The 22,007-nt window shown below is 40.2% G+C and overlaps 1 protein-coding gene across 4 annotated transcripts in view; it reads right to left on the bottom strand.

Moving 5' to 3' along the window:
- Positions 1-22,007, bottom strand: part of Ebf1 (EBF transcription factor 1) — a 374,922-nt gene that overhangs the window by 332,616 nt on the left and 20,299 nt on the right. For all 4 annotated transcript variants that reach the window (XM_047556315.1, XM_047556314.1, XM_047556313.1 and 1 more), the window contains exon 6: positions 18,877-18,945. In XM_047556315.1, the coding sequence (XP_047412271.1) occupies positions 18,877-18,945 (69 nt within the window). The remainder of the gene's footprint in view (positions 1-18,876; positions 18,946-22,007) is intronic.

A 22,007-nucleotide genomic window follows, 5' to 3' on the forward strand; every position in this document is an offset into this window, starting at 1 on the left:
GAAATTCTCATGTTTTTTTAAGTTTCAGAATATCTATTGTATTGTTTTACACACAAGCACATGAGACTAGCAGAGAACACACTTTCACAGCTTCACTATTAAACTATGCAGTTATTGGGACTTAAAGGGAACTGTTCACCCCAAAAGCCCAGGTATGAAGAGGATATGCTGACAATAAACAACGATTTAATGAGCATGTACTATGTGCAATGCAGTATATACTCCCACACATACACATTTAAGCTGCTTCACCTGGAAGACAAGTTTAAACCAGAGGAATCTAGTCAGACAACTCTGGGATGTTACATAGGTCACCTCTGCTGATAGCCTTTGGGGTTACTATCTCAGGTAGATAAATGTGTTGGTCCACGTGCCTCACATTTTACAAGCCTACAATTTTCTTTTTACTAGATCCCTTCCCCATCTTTTCCAAGTTATGCTACCAATAAATTAAATACACCAACTCAATTAGCCTTGTAAGGAACCCCATCTAATGATCTCACCCACTAGCCCTTTGCCTTAAGGTACATCTTAGCCATGGCTGTGCCGGCTGCCTTATCCCCTCATTACCTAGCCGCTACCTTGGGCCAGATAATGAAGGAGGAGGGAAAGCTGGTTGAGAACACTGCTGCCGTTCAGTACCGACTGTGAAGTTGCCATTTACCTTACAGTACATGCTGCTCAATCAAATGTTTAATAATAGGCTACTGTCCATTGTTAGATGCAAGAGGCGGCCAGATTTATAGGAGTACAGAGGATTAAAATCATCGAGAGAGAAGGAGCCTTAAAGATCCGAAGTGTCCAATTCTCTCATTTTATAAATGGGAAAACTGAAACCCAGAGAAGGTAAGAGACTTGCTGAGGCTCACATGTCTAAATAACAGCAGAGGCCCAATGAAAAACCAGGTCTCCTGTGTCCTAGTTCAGCACTCTACACCACGTTGCTTCTCACTTTCATTATAAATGAAAAATCCAACTTCAGAATGAGCAATTTAACTTGTCAGGCCTGTAATAGAACCAGAGCACGCTTGCTCCATAACAGAAGGATATTCTAGAACTTGAGTTCAAGAATGAAATTAATGGCCCCAGCACTGGAAAGAAAGAAAAAAAAAAAAAAAAAAAAAAAGCATAGTAGGACATCAACCTATACCAAATCTGATAAAGAGTGAATGAATGACTTTAAGTCTAGTGTTGCAGGTGTGGTAATGGTCTGGGCAGGGCAGGCAATGCTGGGAGACAGAGGAATGACTCAGTGAAGTTGGTGGTATTTGCAAAAAAAAAAAAAAAGGATCTATACCAAATGTGATTTACTTAACAAGCAAGCACCCTGGAAGTGCCACAAGGCCTCTCTGAGACAGTCCCCAATCCAGGAGGAAGGTTATAATGTATTTTATTTTAGTAGATGCTTCAGAGTATTTATGGAATGAATGAACATAGCAGCTCCTTTGTCTCTCCTATTCGAGGTTAATGGACTCAACAGGTATTTGTCCTCATCACCTCTGTGAACTGAAAACATGGGTTCCCAGACATGAGCGTATCCCACTGCAAAACAATTTTGTGTAGGTGTAGCAGAATTATTCTTCCCAGGTTCAGAAATCAAAAATACTTGGGAGCAAGAGCGAATTCAGCCTGTTTTTGGACAATTTAGGAATGTTTTTGGACAATTTAGGAAGAGGAAAAGAAGTTATATATATAAATTTGAAATCCCACCTTTTTAAAAGTAGAACACTGGACCCAAGTGACCAGATAGGAGAGGGACACGGGAAGAAGGACTCAGCCCTTGACCACATTCAGTCCCATCTTTGAACCAAGATGGCAAATCAAAATTTTCCCATGTCAGGCCAATCCTTTTAGGCAGGCCAGAGAAACACCTGATTCAGAGGCTGAGCTCATCGCTGCTTCCCCCCTTTTCCTTTCAACCTGTGACCACCCGCCTCGCCCTCTGGCTCACTAGGCGAATGTCCCTTTGCCTTTTGGAATCATTTTACTGCAGTTCAGCTTGAGATGATGCCAGGGGCTAATAATTTTCTCAGCACCTTACCCATGACCTCTGCCCTGCCGTGGTTGTTCAAAGGTGTAACAAACCTGCTCAGGCTTAGACGAAATCGTGTCCCAAAATGGTTTTGAGTGGGTGGAAATATAGTGTACTCTTTCCCCTTTCACTATGATTTTTTCCAAAATTACAGTCTACAACAATGCCTCATTTCCTTTATTATTATTTTTGGAAAGGACAGTTTATTGAATTTGTTTAAGTTTAAATATAAGCTCATTCTTTAAAGGAGGGCTTACTTTGAAAAATGCCAAGTTCAATACTTATGTGTGTCAGTACCTTCCCAAGAAAGAAAATAGTCAGGGACAACTGTTCAGGATGAGACATCTGGAATAGAAAGAACCTTTATAGAATTTCTACTGAAAAAATGACTATCGATGAAATAGCTCTGATAATAAAAACAAAAACTGCAATTATTTTTGCACAGTGTTCTGATACAGCATGAATAGGCACAGTTACAAGTACATGAAATATGTGAGCTTTTAAAAATAAAGTCATATTTCAAGATGGGATATTCTGCAGCTTCCTCCTCCCCAGGACTGTTATAATTTCTTAGAAACAATTTAACTGGTGCGTGGTGCACAATGCTAGGCCTTGTTAGAGATACAGAGCTCAGGGGTTTCTTTGGACCCAAACCCAGAAAATACAAGTTGAATCCTTCCCTGAGGCTGATTTCATACAAGGTGAAATGGATAGCAGAGCGAGACCCAGATGGCTCAGCAAAGCAGCAGAAAAGCCACTGGAATCAGAGCCAGGGACTTGGCTTATGGTCCTGGCTCTGAGGCTAATTAGAGCTTTGGGCAAGGTTGCCGTGCTTCTCTTGGCCTCAGCTTTCACATCTATAAAATGAAGGCAGTGGACTTAATCTATGAGAGTCCCTTGAGCTCAGATGGAAACCTGATTTCTTCCTCCAAGAACCTAGATTCTTCAGAAAAACTTGCCTTGGAAACCTAGCTAAGAGGTATATTTGCTTGATTAAGCAAAGCAATCCATTCTTCATATCCACCAAATGGGTACAAAAAGCCCTGCCAATCTCACAGTGTTGTCGTGGAAACTAAAACGAAATAGTGGGTCAAAGAGCTCACTACATTACAGAGAGCCCAACCCATGTAGGATCTTGATTTCATTCCTGCTACGAGGTATGCAATATAATTCAAGTGCTGGCCTTTTCTAACTTATGTATGTCTCAGTAAAGATCAAAGGTTCTTAGCTAAAGGGATGAGAGTCTGACAGTGGAATTCCAAGCCTCAGCCAGAATTGGGTGGGAAAACCTTTCCTGCATTCTTCAGAGCTCCACAAATATTCCTCATTGTTTTTAAACCCGGCTGTTGAAGCAAACCTCAGGGAGGTTTATCTGGAGGAGCACACAAACTTGCTCAAACTAGAAAGAGCATCTATATTGTGAAAGGGGTGGAGTGTCAGCAAGTAAATGTTTTGTTAATGAATACAAATCCTGTATTTCATTCCTAAAAACTCTCATGTTGTTTTAGGTCCATGAACACAAGCATAAAGCTAGCTTAATAAACCATAAAATTCGAAAAATTCGAAAATTCTGTGGTGGGGTACCCCAGAGAAGTTCCCAACTGAAAGAGATCTGTGGGAAGCATCCAAGCCACCCCCGGCTCTACCCTGGCATGACACAAAGGATACTGTCTGCAGAAGAACCTGGAGCTATCCCTTCTCATGTCCACAATGACAAAGTGGGGGTGGAGGGGACTCCAGGAATCATTTATAACTGAGAAGAGAGAAGCACCCTTCACTCTCCTCATTCAATAGACCTGCAAGGTCCTTCTGGAAATGCAAAGCAATGGCACCATTTGGTGTCCCCGGAGAAAAAGAGCAGCAGGTCAAACTAATCCAACCCTGTGGGAAGAGGGTCACAGAGAGCTTGGGCTGATTTCTTAGTAAGATTCGGCCATGGCTACACTTGCCTTCTGGGTTATTTTCACATATCCTAGAACTTGATGCAGTGATTCATGTCTCTACCACTAAGGGGTGGGGGACTACATTCCCACCACCGAGGGAGCCTAGAAGAATACTGACCCCTTTGTGTCAAGTACCCTCCAAGCAACTGCAGGGAAAGGATTGAGGTGAAACTCTTACCAACAATCAGAGGAGCTATGTACCTGGTTTATTTGAGTTGCTAGTTCCTATGATGCCAAGTCCCTCACAGACATCCCAGGAACAAGGCCACTGTCACCAAAGTCACCATCATTTTTAATCAGGCTTTTTCAAGCAACACACTCCTACTTTCCACAATATCTAGGTGGTGACTTCAACCCCACTGATGCAAATAGATACAAATGAAAGAAAATTCACTGGAACCATTTCTGGGAAACTGACAGATTCCCAAGAATCTAACTCTGAGCATCAGACAGAAATAAAAGAAGGGGTAAGAAGAGAAACAGATATGTAATAGTTTCCTGAAATTCAGTATAACAAACTTCCAGGATAGATCAAAGAACTGGACCTAACTCTGCTCTGATTAGTTTGGGTATGTCGTTATTCATGTTGCGAAAATATTTTTAAGCCACAGTCTATAAGCAAGTTGATGAAAGAAAATACGAACATTTCACAGGTAATGTTGAGAACACACTGATTTGAAAGAAACTACTATTAGTAAACTAAACAGCACTCTAAATAAAGAAAATGACTGCTGTTAAGACACACTACTCTGAGAACTATCAGGAAGAACACCATAATGCTAACACTGCTCACATAAGAAATTATTCAAGTATGTATTTGAGTAATTCTGCATTTTAATTTAACCCTTTGAAACATTAATCAAACCATGCCTAATTATAGGAATTAAGGAATTAAACGATGGAATCTTCTAAAAGATATTATTTAAAAGGCAGTTTATACAATTACTTGTATAGATGTTTGCTTTAAAGAGGAAAACAGTTCTACTGTAATGAAAAGGGTCTTAGAAAATTAAATTAACAAGGGGGGACCAGGCTGATATGAAACTAAATTAGCATCAAATGCAAATTACAGGGTACTTAATGGTAGAAACAGGTGCAGAGAAGAACCCTAAATGAGATAAATGAATAAAACATCCCTCTCCACAAATGTGGAAGCTGACACAAAGTCAATGGTATGAATAATTCAGCAGCCTCCACACTGCTGTTGAGGTCAGCCTGCCTTGACCTTTGAAACAGGAAGTAAAATTCAGTTCAAATTTGAGTGACTGGAAATATAACAGTTATTTGTTTTTTATATTAAAAAACCCACAGAATATTTTTAAAAGACAGATACAGGAAATATATAATAGGATTACAGTTTGAACTAAGGAGAGACATTAAATAGCTGGTAAAAGAAATCATTAGGTAAGATTTTGCCCAAGTCATATTTTGATATGGAAATCCCCAAAACGAAAATAATTAAAAGTGCATACCCAAGTGCTCAATTTATTGATCAAACTCCCCATGGAAATAAATTTCTTAATCTTTATTCTTTCCTCAAATTATCTTGCTGCATTGATATCAATGCAAAAAAAGCAGGCCGTGATTTTTAAAAGGCACATATTTTTATTAGCAATGCAAGGTAAATTGCTCACATTTGTGAGATAAAAACCAGTTAATTCAGTTTTTAACTATGTGAAAGTGGGTTTTTTTTTTATCTTCAACTTCTGACGTGATAAATGCTGCATCCCCCAAAACTGTTTACCTTATAAAAATGCATCCTGGATTCTGAAAACAAATCATTCTCATAAGTGAATATCTCCTGTAGTTTTTATGTCTTTTATGCTCTCCCAGCCTTCTTTGCATGCTTCCAAAGTATTTCAAACAGTCCAATAGTGGAAGTCCCCTCCTCATTTCATATTGAATTTGGTGCTGCCAGAGATTAACAGGGTATGACAACAAACCAATTTCCACAAGCTAGAAAGACAGCAAAATATATATGGCGTATCATCCCTATTCTTATTTCACAGGATGGCATAAAAGATGTCTGATCATAGCAGTTATCTCTGCCTTCCAATCGGTTCTATTAATGGGAACCACCACCTGGCTATCTACCTTTTATCTATCTACTGTGCTTGTCAGATAAAAGATTATGTTGAAAGATGAGCTTAATTTTATTTTCTAGATGTAGAGAGGGTTAAAGCTACACACACAAACACGTCACAGCCATCCATGAGACAGCAGGTCTGCAATTATAATTACCATAGGAAGAAGTTTGAGAAACGTTCCTTCCAAACCTGAGTGTTTAGCTGAGGCAAAATTAAAGATGCAGAGTGTGTTGATTTTTTAAAATTATTATCATCATATCGGCTAAATCACTCCTCACTCGACATTTAATAAAGGGTGATAGACCAAACACTGCTGATTCGGGGTTGACCGTAATGACTGACCTGAGCGAAGGCTTTGTGTACAGAGTGGCTCCCCATTAAATGAGGGCTCTGTGGAACCAGCTGGTTCTCATTTTGAAACAACCGGTTTCTCTATCCCCAAGTGCTAAAGAAAATAATCCCTGCAATCTATGACTACACACTTTCACAGAGGCAGCAACGAGAATTTGATTGTGGAGATAATTAAAGTCATTCCTGGAACTTCCAAGAGAAAAAATAAAATAAAATAAAAAGGTGGGGAAAGAGGTGGGGTAGAAAGAAAGAATAGTCAATGACAGTGTTTAAAATTAAACTATGACAAATCATTTTGAGTGGAGAAGGCAGAGGAGGAACCCCCGCCCCATACGGAATTCAAGCTGAGCCCGCTCGGTTCCCTCCTGCACTTGGCTCCAGGGGGGGAGGCCCGCCACGCAATTTGTGCAGTCAGGGTCCCCACTGTCCCCTTCAGAAGCCAGAGAATGGAAACCCGGTTGGGGAAACTGCTTGTCACCGCTGACACACCACAATGAGATATTGTAAAAGTTTCCCTCTTAAATAAAATAGCCAGGGAAGAATCTATCTGGATTCTCCAATGAAGAGTCTTTCCTGGCTGATCTGAGCTGCAGAGATTATTTTAACTTTAAAAAACAAAGAGTATCAGGGGCTGGAGTTGTGGCTCAGTGGCAGAGTGCTTGCCTGGCATGCGTGAGACCCTGGGTTCTACACTCGGCACCACATAAATAAATAAAATAAAAGATCCATTGACAAGTAAAAAAATATATATATATTTAAAAACAAACAAGGTATCAGACACTCCCAGGCACTCTCCATCTCGAGAGCAGCTCGTGGTTTCCTTGTTTTATTTTTTAACGTTATACTGTTCTACAATAAGAACCCAGAGTCTGAGTGACAATCAGCTGAGCCTACGTTCTCTGGCCGGCTACAGATTTCACCAGCTTTGGGGAGAGAACGAAAATATGGGTAAGCTGCCTGGCTGCCCTATCTGCCTTGAACAGGAAGGAGAGATGGACTCAAAGAGGACCATTCGGGGCCTCTCAATTAACCTGATTAGTTCAGCACATTGCTCTCATGAATGACACCTTATCTTGAAAATAAGGGAGAACCTCCTTCCTTCAGTGGACGCAGAGCCCCCTAAAGCCACAAAGATGCATCCTATCAAATATGAGTGCCGCTGTTTCTCCTCCCTCTCCCCAGCTCACAGGTCAGAGACTGGCAGACCAGGCGTCTGATTGGATTTTGTGTCCTAAGGACAGAAGGCAAGCTCGCGTCTGCCCAGGTGGCCTTGGAGAAGGCTGGGAAAAGGGATGCCCTGTGGGCAACTTCAAGCCCCTTCTTTCAGAATCAACCAGGCACATGATGGGATTGGGGGTGGGGGACGTGGGGGGGGGCAGTGGAGAGAATTTATTAACCCTTTAGCCACCGCAGTAACAATGTCAATACTACACTTGTCTGAAAGACAAATGGTAAATTCTTAAGTCTAACATTATGCTAAAGAAAGGCACTGCTTAAACATGGGCTACCTCAACACCAATTTCACACCTGATATAACCATGGGAGAGTGTGTCCAGGTGCCCCTACAAAAAAACCCAGTTCCCCCCAAACTCTCTGAAAGATGCTGACTTGCTAAAGATGCAACAGATAGGTGTTATTTTTAAAATTCACATTAGTGTGTGTAATAGACATACTAGTTAACAGAATATATTCTTGGAAATGAGCTTTGTGAGAATGTCAACAGAGGGTTTTCACTTACTTGTCTGCACCGTGATTTACTCGATCAATTAAACAGTTAGGCAGGGAGGAGATTTGCATGGTAATCGTGTGAAGATTAACATTTTTAAGTCTAACAAATTTAATATTTTATCTTGCATTTTCTGTTTCTCATTATTCTTTAATGACAGTGCAGCTTCACTTTATTATGTAGTTAGAACAACCCAGTCTTCAGGCAGAGATGACTCGTCAACTGCATTTCTAGCCCCTTTCGTTCTTCCTTTCATTTCACAAAAACACACCCCAAGCACCTATTACACACGAGCCAGGCCCCGTGCTGAGTGCTGGGGAGAGCCAGCAACCACCCCACTGTCCTCTTGGGCACACAGCAGTCTCCCTTCTAAGGAGTCCATCTGCCTCACTGTGCTCAGCGATCCTATAAGGAACTAAACAGAGGATTCCACAGCTGGAAAGGGTCCTGGCCATCTCTTCGTTCCAGCCTTTATTTTAAAAATAACAGCCACATCATGCTGGACATGTATCCTGTGCCAGGCATTGTGCTAAGCACGTTCCACGTGTGTATTATGTACACCCCGTATCCTCTAAAGCAGGAACGACCACTCTCATCCCCGGATGACAGATGAGGAAACCGGGCCTTGGGGAAGTCACATCACCCTCTGAGCTGCGATTTGACACCAGGGCAGTCTGACCCATAGCCTGAGGCCCTAACCAACATGTGGACTATCTCAGAGGCCTGCACTAAAGCCGTGGAGCTGGCCAGGCTACAGGAGAAAAGGCAGTTTCGGCCTAAGGGTACCTTTCCTGTGCATCATGAGTGCAGTCTGAAACAGTGCTCTTCTACTTTAAAAAAAAAAAAAAAGTCAACATTTCTCTGTTTCTACTTGCTATTACTCTTCCAACCTATTTCTTTATTTCTTTTTTTTCAACTCAGATGGGAAAGTTCCATGAGGCCAGGAACCAGGACTGGCGATTACCAGCATTTGCTTTTAATCTATGGCCCTTCACTCTGTGCTTTATGGAGCCAGTCCTGAGAACAGAGCACAGTGTGTAGTAGAAGCTCAATGAACATTTGTAGAAAGAACAAAATGAATGACTCCTCATCCAAGAAGTCTCAGCTACCACAATTAACTTCAGTAAGGTTACCGTGCTTTATAAAAAAATTCCATGGGGATGATCAGTTAAAAATAACAATCAACAAGGAATATGATGATTGAATTGTAAGAGCTATCTGATTTTAAGTACCTAATATGTGCCAAGCCCAGTGCTGGGTATTTTAATGTTCACTACCTTTCAAAGTAGAAATGACTTCTCCCATTTAAAAGATGGTAAAACTGAACTCTCTGAGGCTCAGATACTCAGTAGTAGTAAAGAGATTAGAATCCTCAGTTGATGGACTTCAAAATCTATGCCTTTTCATCATGCTATGCCTTCTACAGATTTCTCTCTACCTTAGTGCCTGTTTTATCCCACTGAAATGCACAGTGACTCTCTCATCAAATTAACTGAGGACACAAGAAATTTCATTGCTCCATTAATGCCTAGAACAGTTAATAGATCCTATTATCATTTTTAATCCAAAAAATGAAGTATGACCTCAACTAAGAAAACTGGTCAGAGGAATGAGTTTAGGATAATACACAGAAAGGAGGAACTGTGGTTGTCAAGTAAAATAAGCGAAACATTACAAACTCTGGAAAGCAGAGATTTTACTGGCAATGGAGAAGGAAAAAAACTCAAGCTGAGGGTCAGGAGACACAGGACTTCTAAGGACTTGCTTTATCACTAGGACATGTCTTGGTTGGCAGATCTCGCCAGTGGAGTCCATTTGTGAGAAGAGAATTATATGAGCCATTAATGTGCTCTAAAACTTTTCAAGTGCCATTGAGATGTACTTATGACTACTACTATTAAACTCTTAAACTCACAGTGGTCAGGTTTGTTTTGTTTTAAGGTTCCCAGAAGCCAGAATTTGGAAGCTGGACTTGATGAGAAAGTAAGGACCGTCGGAGCAGGGTACTGCTAGTCCTGTTGACACAGGAGAAAGGACTCAGCTTTTCTGAAGCTATCTAGAGATGTACGCTGCACATCTGAGATTAGAATCTGGTTTTAAGAAAACATTAAGGCTGTGGGGCTGGGGGTATGGCTCAGTGGTAGAGCACTTGCCTGGCACATGTAAGGCACTGGGTTTGATCCTCAGCACTGCATAAAAATAAATAGATGAAATAAAGTTATCATGTCCATCTACAACTAAAATTTTATTTAAAAAAATCAAGGTTGTGTAGAAAAGCATAAGTTTTCCACACTGTTGGTAAAAGCTTCAAAGGTAACTCTTAACCAACTTTGTTCTCTGAAGAATTTTCTAGTAAATGAGACTGCTCACTATTCATCTCCCTTTTCATCTTTGTAATGAGTGTGTTTGTGTGCATGTGTGTGTGAAACCAACCCCAATACAGGTCTAGAATTCTCCAAATTAACTTCATTTTGTGAGAGGACTTCAGTCAATAATGCATCCAAAACTATTAAAAATAATATTTTAAGATATCACTAAAAGATCAGAATGTTAATGAATGGGAAGTGTATTTTATCTACTGAAGAATATAATGAAGATTTCAAGGAGTGTGATATTCTGATCTGCAGATAGAGAGAAAAAGACCTTCAGCCATGGTTGCTTTGGAAAGATGGAGAGGGGAGCAACCTCCCACCATTACAAAAGCGTCTGGCTGCAGTCCTGACTCCTGGGTCAACCATCCGAGGCTAACCCGGCAACCGGGTTAAGCCAACCCGGCATAGACGTGGTCAACACCATCGGAAGAGGAAGGGACTGATATGACACAAAATATGCTCACATTTCGCTTTGGCAATTTTCAATTCATTGATTACAAAAGAGAAGAAAAAGTTCTTTCGACCTTGAAAATGTCAAGTCCTGTGCCCCCAACATTTATTCCCCAGAGAGACGCTCTTCCTCCTTACCCACCCAGCCACCCAACTCCATTCACTATCAATATTGGGTCAACTGAGCAGCCAATGAGCAAAACAAGTTCCTAAGGAAGTCTTGATATTGATTAAAAGGGCATTTTTTAACAAAACCACCACCACTATCTCTACATGAACCAAAATTTAAGAATCTTGCTAAAGCCCCATAAAATATGTACATGCAGATGAAAAATGCTCATGGGCACTTGGATTACTACTTTCTCTTTCCCTCCTGGCCCTGGCACTGAAAGTGTTAAAGAAAACAATAAAAGAACAAGTGAGTGTACAGAGTAGGATTTACTGGCATTTACTTTTAATCTATGGCCCTTCACTCTGTAGCTTATCGGGCCTCTGTCAGTCTTTTTCCTCCTTTATATTTCATGAGGAGCCCCCCATGCTGCTACTGAGAGACAGAGCCCAAGTGTCCATAAGCTTTTTGTCAGGTAAAAAGAGAAGAAAAAGGAAAGGAACAAGAGGAAAAGCAAAGCTAAGAGGCATCTATTAGATGTCACTAGGCTTTTGTATTCATGTCAATGATTCAGGATTAGAGTATTTGAAATAATCTTATTGAGGGGAATCAAAAGGCTCACCGAGTGAGAGGCAGCTCTGCAGCATATGGCAAAGGCACGGACAATATCTTATTAAAGATGTGTTGGCTAACACTATTACTTTATATTATATTACAAAACTATTGTGCCTCAAACAGTTAGCAGGATGGTATAGTTACCGAGTGCCATTTTGGGGGTTATTGTGTGGTATCGAGCTAGATAATTGCCAGCTTGTCTAGTTAAGTCATTACAAGTAGCACTTAGGGCATGTTTGGAACTGGAACCAAGCACTTCACCTTGAAAAATGAAAATTCCCCAAGCACACTGAACACCACTGTTCCCACTGAAAGTGGAGTACATGTGACAAAGACCAAACGCCACTGTCTTCTTACCCAGAGTCAGTTTTATTAAGTTTGCATCATTTAACATAAGTGACCCCTCTCCCCAAAAGAAAATATGACAGGTTTGTTTTGTTTCGTTTTGTTTTGGCTTGATTCTCCTTTCTATGAAGAATAGATGCACATGAGAGTGTGTGTCTGTGCGTGCACGCATACACACACACACACACACACACACACAGAGCTTCACACTTTAGCAGGATTAAAGCAATTAAAATTCTATTATAATAAGTACTGTAATGTTAAAACCTTCATTTGCTTCTGGACAAAAGCTTGTAACTGGAGAAATAGTTTGCAAGGGAGATTTATCTTCATCTCCCCACACCTTTAAAGGCACAAGCAACCAAAGACAAACCCGTACTGTTCGTCATATTTCATCAACCGCAATAGGAGTACTGAGTCACTTTTATATTGTTCTGAACGGTGTATAGTTACCCAGTTCTAAAAGAGAGGAATGGGATGGGGAACAGGGGCAAGAAAGAGAACTGGTAGTCTATTTTAGATAACATCTCATCGAAATTAAAATGACCAAAAGACCATCTATTTATGCTGGAAGCTCTAAATGGAGTCTTTAAAATCTGGTCAATTTTTATTAGAGAGTTTGGCCGGGTGCTGGTAGTAAGGGAATATGAGGAGAATTTTTATCAATGGAGAGTTGTACTTGGGGAGGTTTTGTTTTGTCTTCAATTCTAAGCGAACTCTTTTAGAAAAGTAAAAGCGTGCCTAATATACCGATACATTATCATCACAAACTAACTCTGCAGAGTTGCTAATGTGACACACAGGAGACTTTGTACTGCTTTTCTGTGTTTTTCCAGAAATGTTACAAAAGCAAAGTTAGGCTGACAGGATAAAAACCCACACCATGGGCCGACACCCAGGCCATGTTACACATACACACTGCTGATTCTCTGAAGCTCCGTTAAATACATTTCTTGGAAGTTGCCCCCATTATTTCCTTTACAGGAAAACCACTGTTGTTCATTATACAGTGTCTGCAGTAGTATTATACCATGTAAAAGTACTTTGCATTATGATATATTGTCAGCATATTTGAAATGCATGTTAATGTATCCTGGTTGTGTATTTGAGAATAGCTGATAGCAAATGGAATATAGACTGCTATTAGCTTATTGTATTAGTTATTTTCTTATCACAGTAGCAAACTGCACATAAATGCATAAGGCTCATCTCATATTCCGAATAGTATTATCTGATATGTGATAAATTTCCGAATGATACTTGTTCACATAAGTCTCATTGCTAATAATCACATATGAATTCCCACTGAGAAAACAAATGCTTACACACACGAGGGTTAATAAACAACCATAAATTCATGCTCTGTGTCGATGCTGGCTTTTCACTTTTGAAAAAATGCAAACCTCTCAAAGCAACCAAAAGGACAGCAATTATTCTGCCTGGGGCAATTTTAAAGAGTGAATTCCTCCTCCTTTTATTTTAACCCAGCAGTCAAGGTTAGAAAATGAGATGGTAGAAAAGGTTTATCAGAACTCTGAGAAATGCATTCGCACCTCTGGTTCTTTGCAACCCAGAGAGCTGTTTGTGTACTGTGCACAATGATTATGTTTGGTGGTTGGTCCTTCAAAAGCCGGACAAAGACAAAAATAATCAGAGTTGAAAGGGCAATGAAGGGACATCATGAAACTCTAACCATCATGCAACCTCATTTGCAACATTAATGAAAGTGCACCATCATGTTCATGTTAGTTAAGGACTTTTTTATGGAAGGCAAAAACAAAAACATTTTAATGGATTTTGGGATTTACTGCTGATAATAAGAGACAGAGAAGGAAGTCATCAATTGTCAATGCCTTCACAATCTTAGGAGAATATTTACCCCACCCTGTCCAAAGGGAAAAGATGCATATATGCATCCTAAGTCTAAGGTTTTACTATTGTCTTCCTATTATACAGATGAACATATATGTTGTATAAATTTATCAGAATCAATTTAGTCAGGTAGTAAGACTAGACTACACTTTTCTGAAATGTCTTAGTTCTGACTTGTTTCCTCTTAGATGAACAGTGGGTTCCCAGTAAAACTTTTTCTCTGCACAATCCTAACACGGTTAGGTGTTGTGTTCAAACGATGAACGTCATGAAAAAATCAACAGGTAAAATGAACATACTAATATTTTCCTTACTGGGTATTCTATTTCAGGCAATAGTCATAATACAAACCAATTAGTGTTACCTACATGAAAGTAATCTAGATTCGGAATATCATCAGACAACTATGGAAAAAAACAAATGTAAGTTCTTTTTCCTTTTTTCTTTTTTTTTTTTTTTTTCTGGAGGCGGGGCAGGGGTGAGAAGCCTGGTAGTGTGGCCAGAAGTAATTCCAAACAGAAGAGGGTTTTCATGTTACAAAATTTGTGTATTTTTTAAATGTCTTATATCACATGGCCTAAATGTAAACACAGATACAGGGATTCTTATAAGCAGAAAAGAAAGACATGGCAAATCTGTTAAAGTTACAAAAAGCAAACCCCAAATCATAAGAGGTATATTAACTGACAGGCTATAAACCTAAAACTTACAAGTTACTCGATCCGCATTATACCCTGAAAGGAGTGAACCCAATTCACAAGAGATAGGAAATCATGATTTAGGAAGGGATTTCATCCATTATTATTTCTATCCATTTCTTTTATGTTTTAATTCCAGTTGTTAACAGTTAAAGATCCACAGTACAAAGTACTCAAGAATTGGGTTCCCACTGTCTCTCCCTACTTAGTAATTCCACTATTTCATCAATCACACTGGTGCTAAACTGAAAAAACAAACAAATAAATATTGAGCTTCCCCCATCCTGTGCACTCTAGCCAGGAACATCAGGGCTCTGTGTGAAAGGAACCCTATAGTACAATTTGGAGAAAGAAATGTTTTTGTAAGACTGACTGTATTCATCCCTGTCATCACTCAAAGATAATTTAGGAAAATAAAGAGTTTTGTGAAATGAATCAAGTAAGAATGCTAATCCTAACTAACTAATCCTAGATATGGAAGAGAACAGCAGTCTTTGCTTTTAATATATACATTTCAAGGGCTTGTAAAAAAAAAAAAAGTTTTAGAAAAGGGAAGGGTTTTTTATGGGTTCAGAAAAACTGGGTTCCCAGTTCAAACTACCCTACGTGACTTTTGTCATTATCATCTTTTCTGATTCCTACAAAGTAAACCTAATTAAGAACCTCCCTCATTAGTCTTCCAGAAAAATTAGCACAGCTTATGCTAATTACTCCTGCAAAATTTAATAAACTCGTTGAAATGGGAATAGTCTAATGAGGTTTTATTTATTGAACTAAGATAACTCCAAGGAAAAAGGTTAAGACACAAGGATATCCAATGTAGTAATAAAACTACAATTTATTCAATTTCTAAACATGGATTTTTATTGCAAACCTTTTAAATTCAAATATGAGTTAGTGTGTGAATATGTTAAATCAATCTCCACCTTAATTCAATAACTGGGAGTCATTTTTTGCTTTTTACTTTAACAATAATTACCACACATAGCCCTTTACCTCAATGATAATGAAATTTGCTGTTATTAGTTTCTGGTCATTGGCTATTAAACATAACACATTTGACTTTTCCCACGTCTGCACAGCCCAAATATCTGGATCATTGGGCACAGGCTAGGTTTTGTGATTCATAATCAAGTCATTTGGCATCCAACAAAAAAGTAATCCAGCAGTCAACTCCAGATGTACACTTCCTAGCTTTTACCTAAATTTTCTATGAACTTTTTTGAAGTGACTTGACAAACTGTCACAACTGTGAAAAAGAATTTGGGTCCTATTTTTCTGACTTTGTTGCATGCCACTAGAAGAAAGTAGAAACTCGTTTTCTAAGTCCCAGTATGCAACTACTGATTTTGTTAATTGCATTTTTTGATAAAATATTACAAGTTGATGACCCCAAATCACTGACAGCAAATAATACAGCCAAAATTTAACACAGAAATAGCTTGCCCTACACCATTGCTGTATGACCAGAAAGCGTCTTCTGTCTATCCTATAAATAGTTTTCCTGAATAACCACTGCTAAAAGTCTTTTGACTGATAAAAATAGCAGTGTTCTTCCAAATTCCGAAGGACAAGCAAGGAAGTTAAAAATTATTGGTGCTCAAAAGGTGACTGCGTGTTAAAACTATGCTAAATCCCAAGGCAATGACTGACTGCCTGCACCCTCCTCAGCTCTATAATTACATATTGTATGCATCTCGTAAAAACAGTCACTACTGCTCCTGAAAGCAGGCCCATAGCCTAATTTTGCAAAATATTCAAAGATTTGCCTCCATAAATCTAAAAGCAAATCAAACCCTAAGCACGTAACAGATATTGTGCAATCAGTAATATAGAACAAAATTGGGAAGTATGAAATTCAAACATGGTTGTCGTCATGTTTTCTTCCTTTGCAGCAATTTTATGGAACTGAAAAATCTCCTTCTTCACGTACGTTCTTTTCTGGTTGTTATTTTCTCTTGTTGTTAAAAATGGAAGTTTCACATATCGGCCCAGATAGGACCAGAGTTTTTAAAACCTTTGGCAGACTGGAGGACAAATAAATTCTGAAAATTCGGATGCAAATAAAAATAGCTCAGTGGGGTTTTGCCTATCAACTGGTATCACCGCATGAAAAGATAGTTCATATGAGACGGTGGCAACAGCCAGCGAAGAAACATATGGTGGGACCTGTGCACAAACAGTGTGCTCCAGCCATTTTTAAAGTTCTCCTACCTTAAGAGACCAAGATTAACGACACACTGTTTTCTACTTTGTCCAACCAAAAAGCGGGGTGGCGGGGGGAATGAAAAGGATAAATGTCATGAGTAATATCGCTAAAGCCACCAACAGCATAAAGTGCATACTTATTTTGCCTAAATTGTTTGAACTATCCCAGCCAAGAAAAGGTTTTAAGTACCCTACTGGGACAGATGCGAGGCGGCAGCAATAGAAGCCACACTAATGCAATCCAGGTAACACAATCCTGTTTCAAAAACACGGGCCGGCTAATTACAGCGCTGCTGAGTCAAGTTTCTTATGCCATCGCAGCCCACAGGAACAGGTCAAATCAAATGTTATTCAAACCACAGTCATATCAACCTTCTATATCAGAGTCACAGCTTAAAACCAAACGAAGAACTTAAAAGCTTAACCCATTCACAAGCAAAAAAGTGTTTTCGTTGCGGGTGGCAAGGTGAAGTTCTTGTCATCATTTAAACCAAAAGGAACCCGTGTGGCAGAACAAAATACTTAGAGTTTCAAAGTTTGGAGGACTATTTGGGCTAGTCCTTTGATCAGAAGGCTTTCTTTTTAATAAAAGGGTAAGGAAAACTTGCTTAAAATAAGAAGTGGTATTTTGAAGAGGTATATCTAACGGAAACAAACAGCATAAAGCTTATATTTATTTTTGACCTTATTCATTTGAAGACTTTTATCTTCCATGGCAGCAAAAGCAATTATTTGAATGGCATATCTGCTCTGGCAGATAAACACGCCCCTGATTCTATAGGCAGCATGCAAGGGCACTGAACATTAAAACTTTCACATCTCTTAACTCTCAATTGAATATATTATTAGGCACATCTGTATTTTAATGAATATTAGGGAGAGGTAGTTTATTAAGGAGTCCAATTGAAATGTAATTTTGATAAAGCTACTTGGCAATTGATGTTGGGTTAAAGTCTGAAGAACCACATGGGTCAAAATCAACAATCTTTTGATATACATTATGATGAAGCAAAACCTTGAGGTTTCTTTTAGCTGAAAAATGATAAATCAAGTCCAAAAGAGGTGAAGAACTTGCTAAACAAAAGGGGGTTTATTTCTTTGGTGGTTGTTGTTGCTGTCATCAAAAATCAATATGACCACAACCAAAAGGGACTTTTCTGTGGCTGCTGATTTCCTCAAGGAGGGGATCAGTCTTATCTGCAAGACTTTTCAGACTAGCAGAGGATGTTGACTCTCTCCTGGCTGACGATTGACAGTATCTATAAAGCTTCCAGGCCATTTAACTCCCAATGAGTAATGCCATGTAACAAATGGTTTATCATACATGTTTCCATACAATGAATTTCAATAATTAAAATGTAAAATGAATATTTGGAATGCAACTCTGCATAATGTGTGCACACACTGATTCAAAATTGCACCGAACGACTAAAACAGATTTATTGTTCTACAGTGATTTACTTGGTCATGTCAGATTAGTAATATGGATCTGTTTAAAAACACAATAATTAAGACAAGCAGGATAAATTAATCAACTTACAATACAGTATGAGCTGCAATCAAACCCGGGAAATAACGGTAGAAAATCTCGGTTCACAGATCTCTTTAAACTGCTTTTATGCATAAATAAAACCTTAAAATGTAGATGGATTACATCCAACAGAACTACTGTAGCTAAAAGTGATAATGATTCAAACATTTTTCAAATAAAAGTTAAATATTTATAAGCACCCAACCACATTTCATAAATCACAAACTATTATTATTTTATTTCTGAAGCTTCCTGGCACAGCGTGAGGACTGAGCCACAGAAAGTCAGGAATGAAAAAAAATATATTCCTTCAGAAGCATGAATCAGACACAAGACCAGAGCAATCCAAGAAACAGGCCTCCAAAGAACATTCCACATGGCTTTCCCAGGGATCACGATTGCTCGGCGCAACTTAAGTCAGGACCAACAGGCAAACTTCAGCCACATGAATTCCTAACCCTCACCCATGAGCCACACAAGGCAGGTGTTTCATTATAATGAGGAATAAAAATCCAGGGAAAGAAGAGTGGTCCCTACCTGTCAATTATCACTGGATCTGAGGGAGTCTCATTTCGGTTGCCACAGCTTTTCTTGTCACAACAGCGGCTATGGAGCAAAAGCGAAAGGATTTAGTACAATCATTACAATGTAAAATCATCATTTAAGCAGACAGAAGGTTCAAATTGCTGGGTTGCAAATGCTAGAATTACCACAAAGCCATACCTGGCAATCAACGGATCCCTGGGACAGAAAATTCTATTTGGGTCACCTATGGGTTAATGACCAGGCTTAACCTCTCCCTGAACGGAGGAGAAGGGAGGGAGAGGGGCTCTACCAGAGCCAGGAATGACAGCCCTAAGATGGGGTCTCTCCATCACTGCCCGCAGTGTTGGCAGAGTTCAATGTGAAGTGCATTGTTATTACATCTACCCAATGAGAATAGTCAGGGTTGTGGGTGGCTCAGACGTTCTTCCCTCAAGATCACATTAATTGTGTGGAACGCGTCAATAATGAGATATGAGTGATTTCTCCCCCTCCAGTCACTCTGTATTAAATGGATTCCTTTTTCTTCTCCTTTCTTTTTTGTGGGTGGCATCTCCTTCAACCACAGCCTTGCCCCAAGTCCTAAAGCAGTAACTGTTTGCTCTTGAACCATCTTATTGAGGATAAAGGCAAAACTCAATGATTAAGACAAGGGAAAGGCAAGATAAAGGAAAGTGGGGTTCACGTTCACAGTCCTCTAGCTTTTATGGATAGCGCTGGCCACCACTTCAGTGTTCTGGGAAGGGTATGGATGGTGGATCCAACGTTAGCACAGACCTGAAGGTGAACACTCTTAATCAGGTCAGAAAGAGAAAAGCCAAGGGCAAAGACAGCACCCGTGACCAAAACCCTAACCACTTGTGACCTTAAGGCTGCTGATGGTTTTTGAAACTGAGAAGTTTCTAAAGGATGAAAAATCCATGTTTTAGAAAATACCCATGGCCAGCAGAAAACTATCCATTGGAGACTTGTTTGCAAATAACAAACATGTTCTCTTGCTGGTTACACCCAGAGTTATGCTATGGAAGCACATATTAGTTCAGTTAAGATGGGGAGGTCATCCAAGGATTAGACTTTACCACACACCACAAGCAAAATACACACTTTCCTCTCACCCTCTTATACATGCACGGGTGTGCACACACAAAAACACACATGTGAGTTAGTGAACATGCGGTCTAAATTTAGAAAGATGCTAGAGAGAACCAAACATTGAGCTTCATTTTTAGGAGACAGAAATATTCTGCATAGGGAATCTTTCACCAAAATCGGGATGTCTCTTTCCCAGCTGTAACTATATCTCGGAGAAGTGAATCAGTTCCCAAACTTGGTGCTAATTCTGTTTGTGTCTCATGTCCTCAGAAAGCAACGGTAAGAATTGTACCTCCTTTGTCAAAGTCCAGCTAAAAACCACTCCACCCACCTGAGTGCTTTTCCCTTTCTGATTCAGAGGAAACTATTTTCTCTGGACCTAAATTCTGCCATACTAGTGCTTTGGGGATGGAAAGAAAATCCAAAGTGTCCTGATATCTAAGAGACAGAAGGAAAAAGAAAGTAGGAAAGTACAGGTAACCAGAGTTGCATGTCAAAAAATAAAAAAAGTTTAAAAGCTAACCTCCAAAACAGCAGGGGTTAGGAATGCTGGCTCTGGAATGAGACAGAGCTACCTGTGTCACCTTGAGCAAGGTACTCCACCCCCCCAGTCTTAGTTTTCTTGCTGGTAAAGTGAGGCAATTTGGACACCCACCCCTAAGTGCTCAGGCACAGATTTGGTGGAATAAAGGCATAAAGCCTGGGCTTTATGGCTGGGCCTACTAGGATCCTGAGGAAGGGCAGCATAGCTACCAATCCCTATGCCTACCTCCTTCAGTTACCTCCTTCTCCAAGTCTGAGCAAACCTGCCCTGGGTCTTGTAGAGCCAGCAGGTCTCCAAAGCCAGCCCATCAACAGAAACTAAGTCTCCTCTACCTGGTGGGTGGGGGAGGGGGACTGATGGATGTAAGGGCCTATTTCTTCTTCATTTTCTTTTTCAAAAACAGGCTGCAAAGGATGCAGCCCTGGTGGCCACACTCGCACATGGTCCTACCTGGATGAAATGCCCTCCCAGGCCTCTTCCAACATCCCTCTCCACTGCCACCATCATCAGCCAAGTCACTTTCATTTCTCTCTTGGGCTCCTGCAGTGGCCTCCCACCTGGTCTCCCTGTTCCCACTGTGACCCCTCCACCAGCCAGAGTGATCTATTCAAGATGTCCAGGAGACTGTGTCACTTCACTGTCCAAGACCTTTGAAAGGCTTCCCAATGCACTTAGGACAGATCCATGACAGGGCACCACGTCAGGCCACCTCCCCACCTCCTGCCCCTTCTCTCTGGCTTGCCAAGCTGCAGCCTTATGGGCCAATTTCAATCCCTCTGATGTGCCGAGTCCACCAGCCCTCAGGACCAGGCCTGGGCAGGCCTCTCTGCTGGCCAATCCCGTCTCCAGCCCTTCCCTAGCCAGTCGACCTCTCCTTGGCCCTCAGAGCTCAGCCTGTTCCTCCACCCTCAGAGAGCTTTGCCTGACACCCACCCTTCATCTAAAGTAGGCTCCTCTAGGGTGTTTTCTTTTAGGGCACTGAATGCATTGCAAATTACACTGTTGCATGTGTATTTTTTTCATTTTTTGTTAGACCTTTCTCCCTCTCTCATTCTCCTTTCCCTATAACTCATGTGCTTCATAAAGGAAGAAAATGTCAGGTTTGCCTACCTAGTGAGTAGCATAAAGCCTGGGATTGAATAAGAAAGTTTAAATATTAGGTGATCAAAGGAATGATTGAATGAATGCATGAATGAATGAATGAGTATGATATGCTGAGGGAATAAGAGATGACAGATAAAGGGGCCAAGCTGACCCTCTGGGAGGACATTGCTCAAGGAAGGAAGATCCACTTCACCCCACCCAGCTTGCTAAACCATCTCCCCATACAGGTGCCACAGTAGGCCTGATGTGTCCTTTAACTTCAGCATGGTCCTCACCTCCTTAAAATAAAAATGCCCCTGAGAGCAACAAGTTAAACCTAACCAGGCCCCTATGCTGTGCCACAAGGGACCAAGGGAAGCGGGCAAATGCAAAGAATGGAAGTGTG

This window comes from Sciurus carolinensis, chromosome 6, assembly GCF_902686445.1.
Source record: "Sciurus carolinensis chromosome 6, mSciCar1.2, whole genome shotgun sequence".
NCBI classification, from domain to species: Eukaryota; Metazoa; Chordata; class Mammalia; order Rodentia; family Sciuridae; genus Sciurus; species Sciurus carolinensis.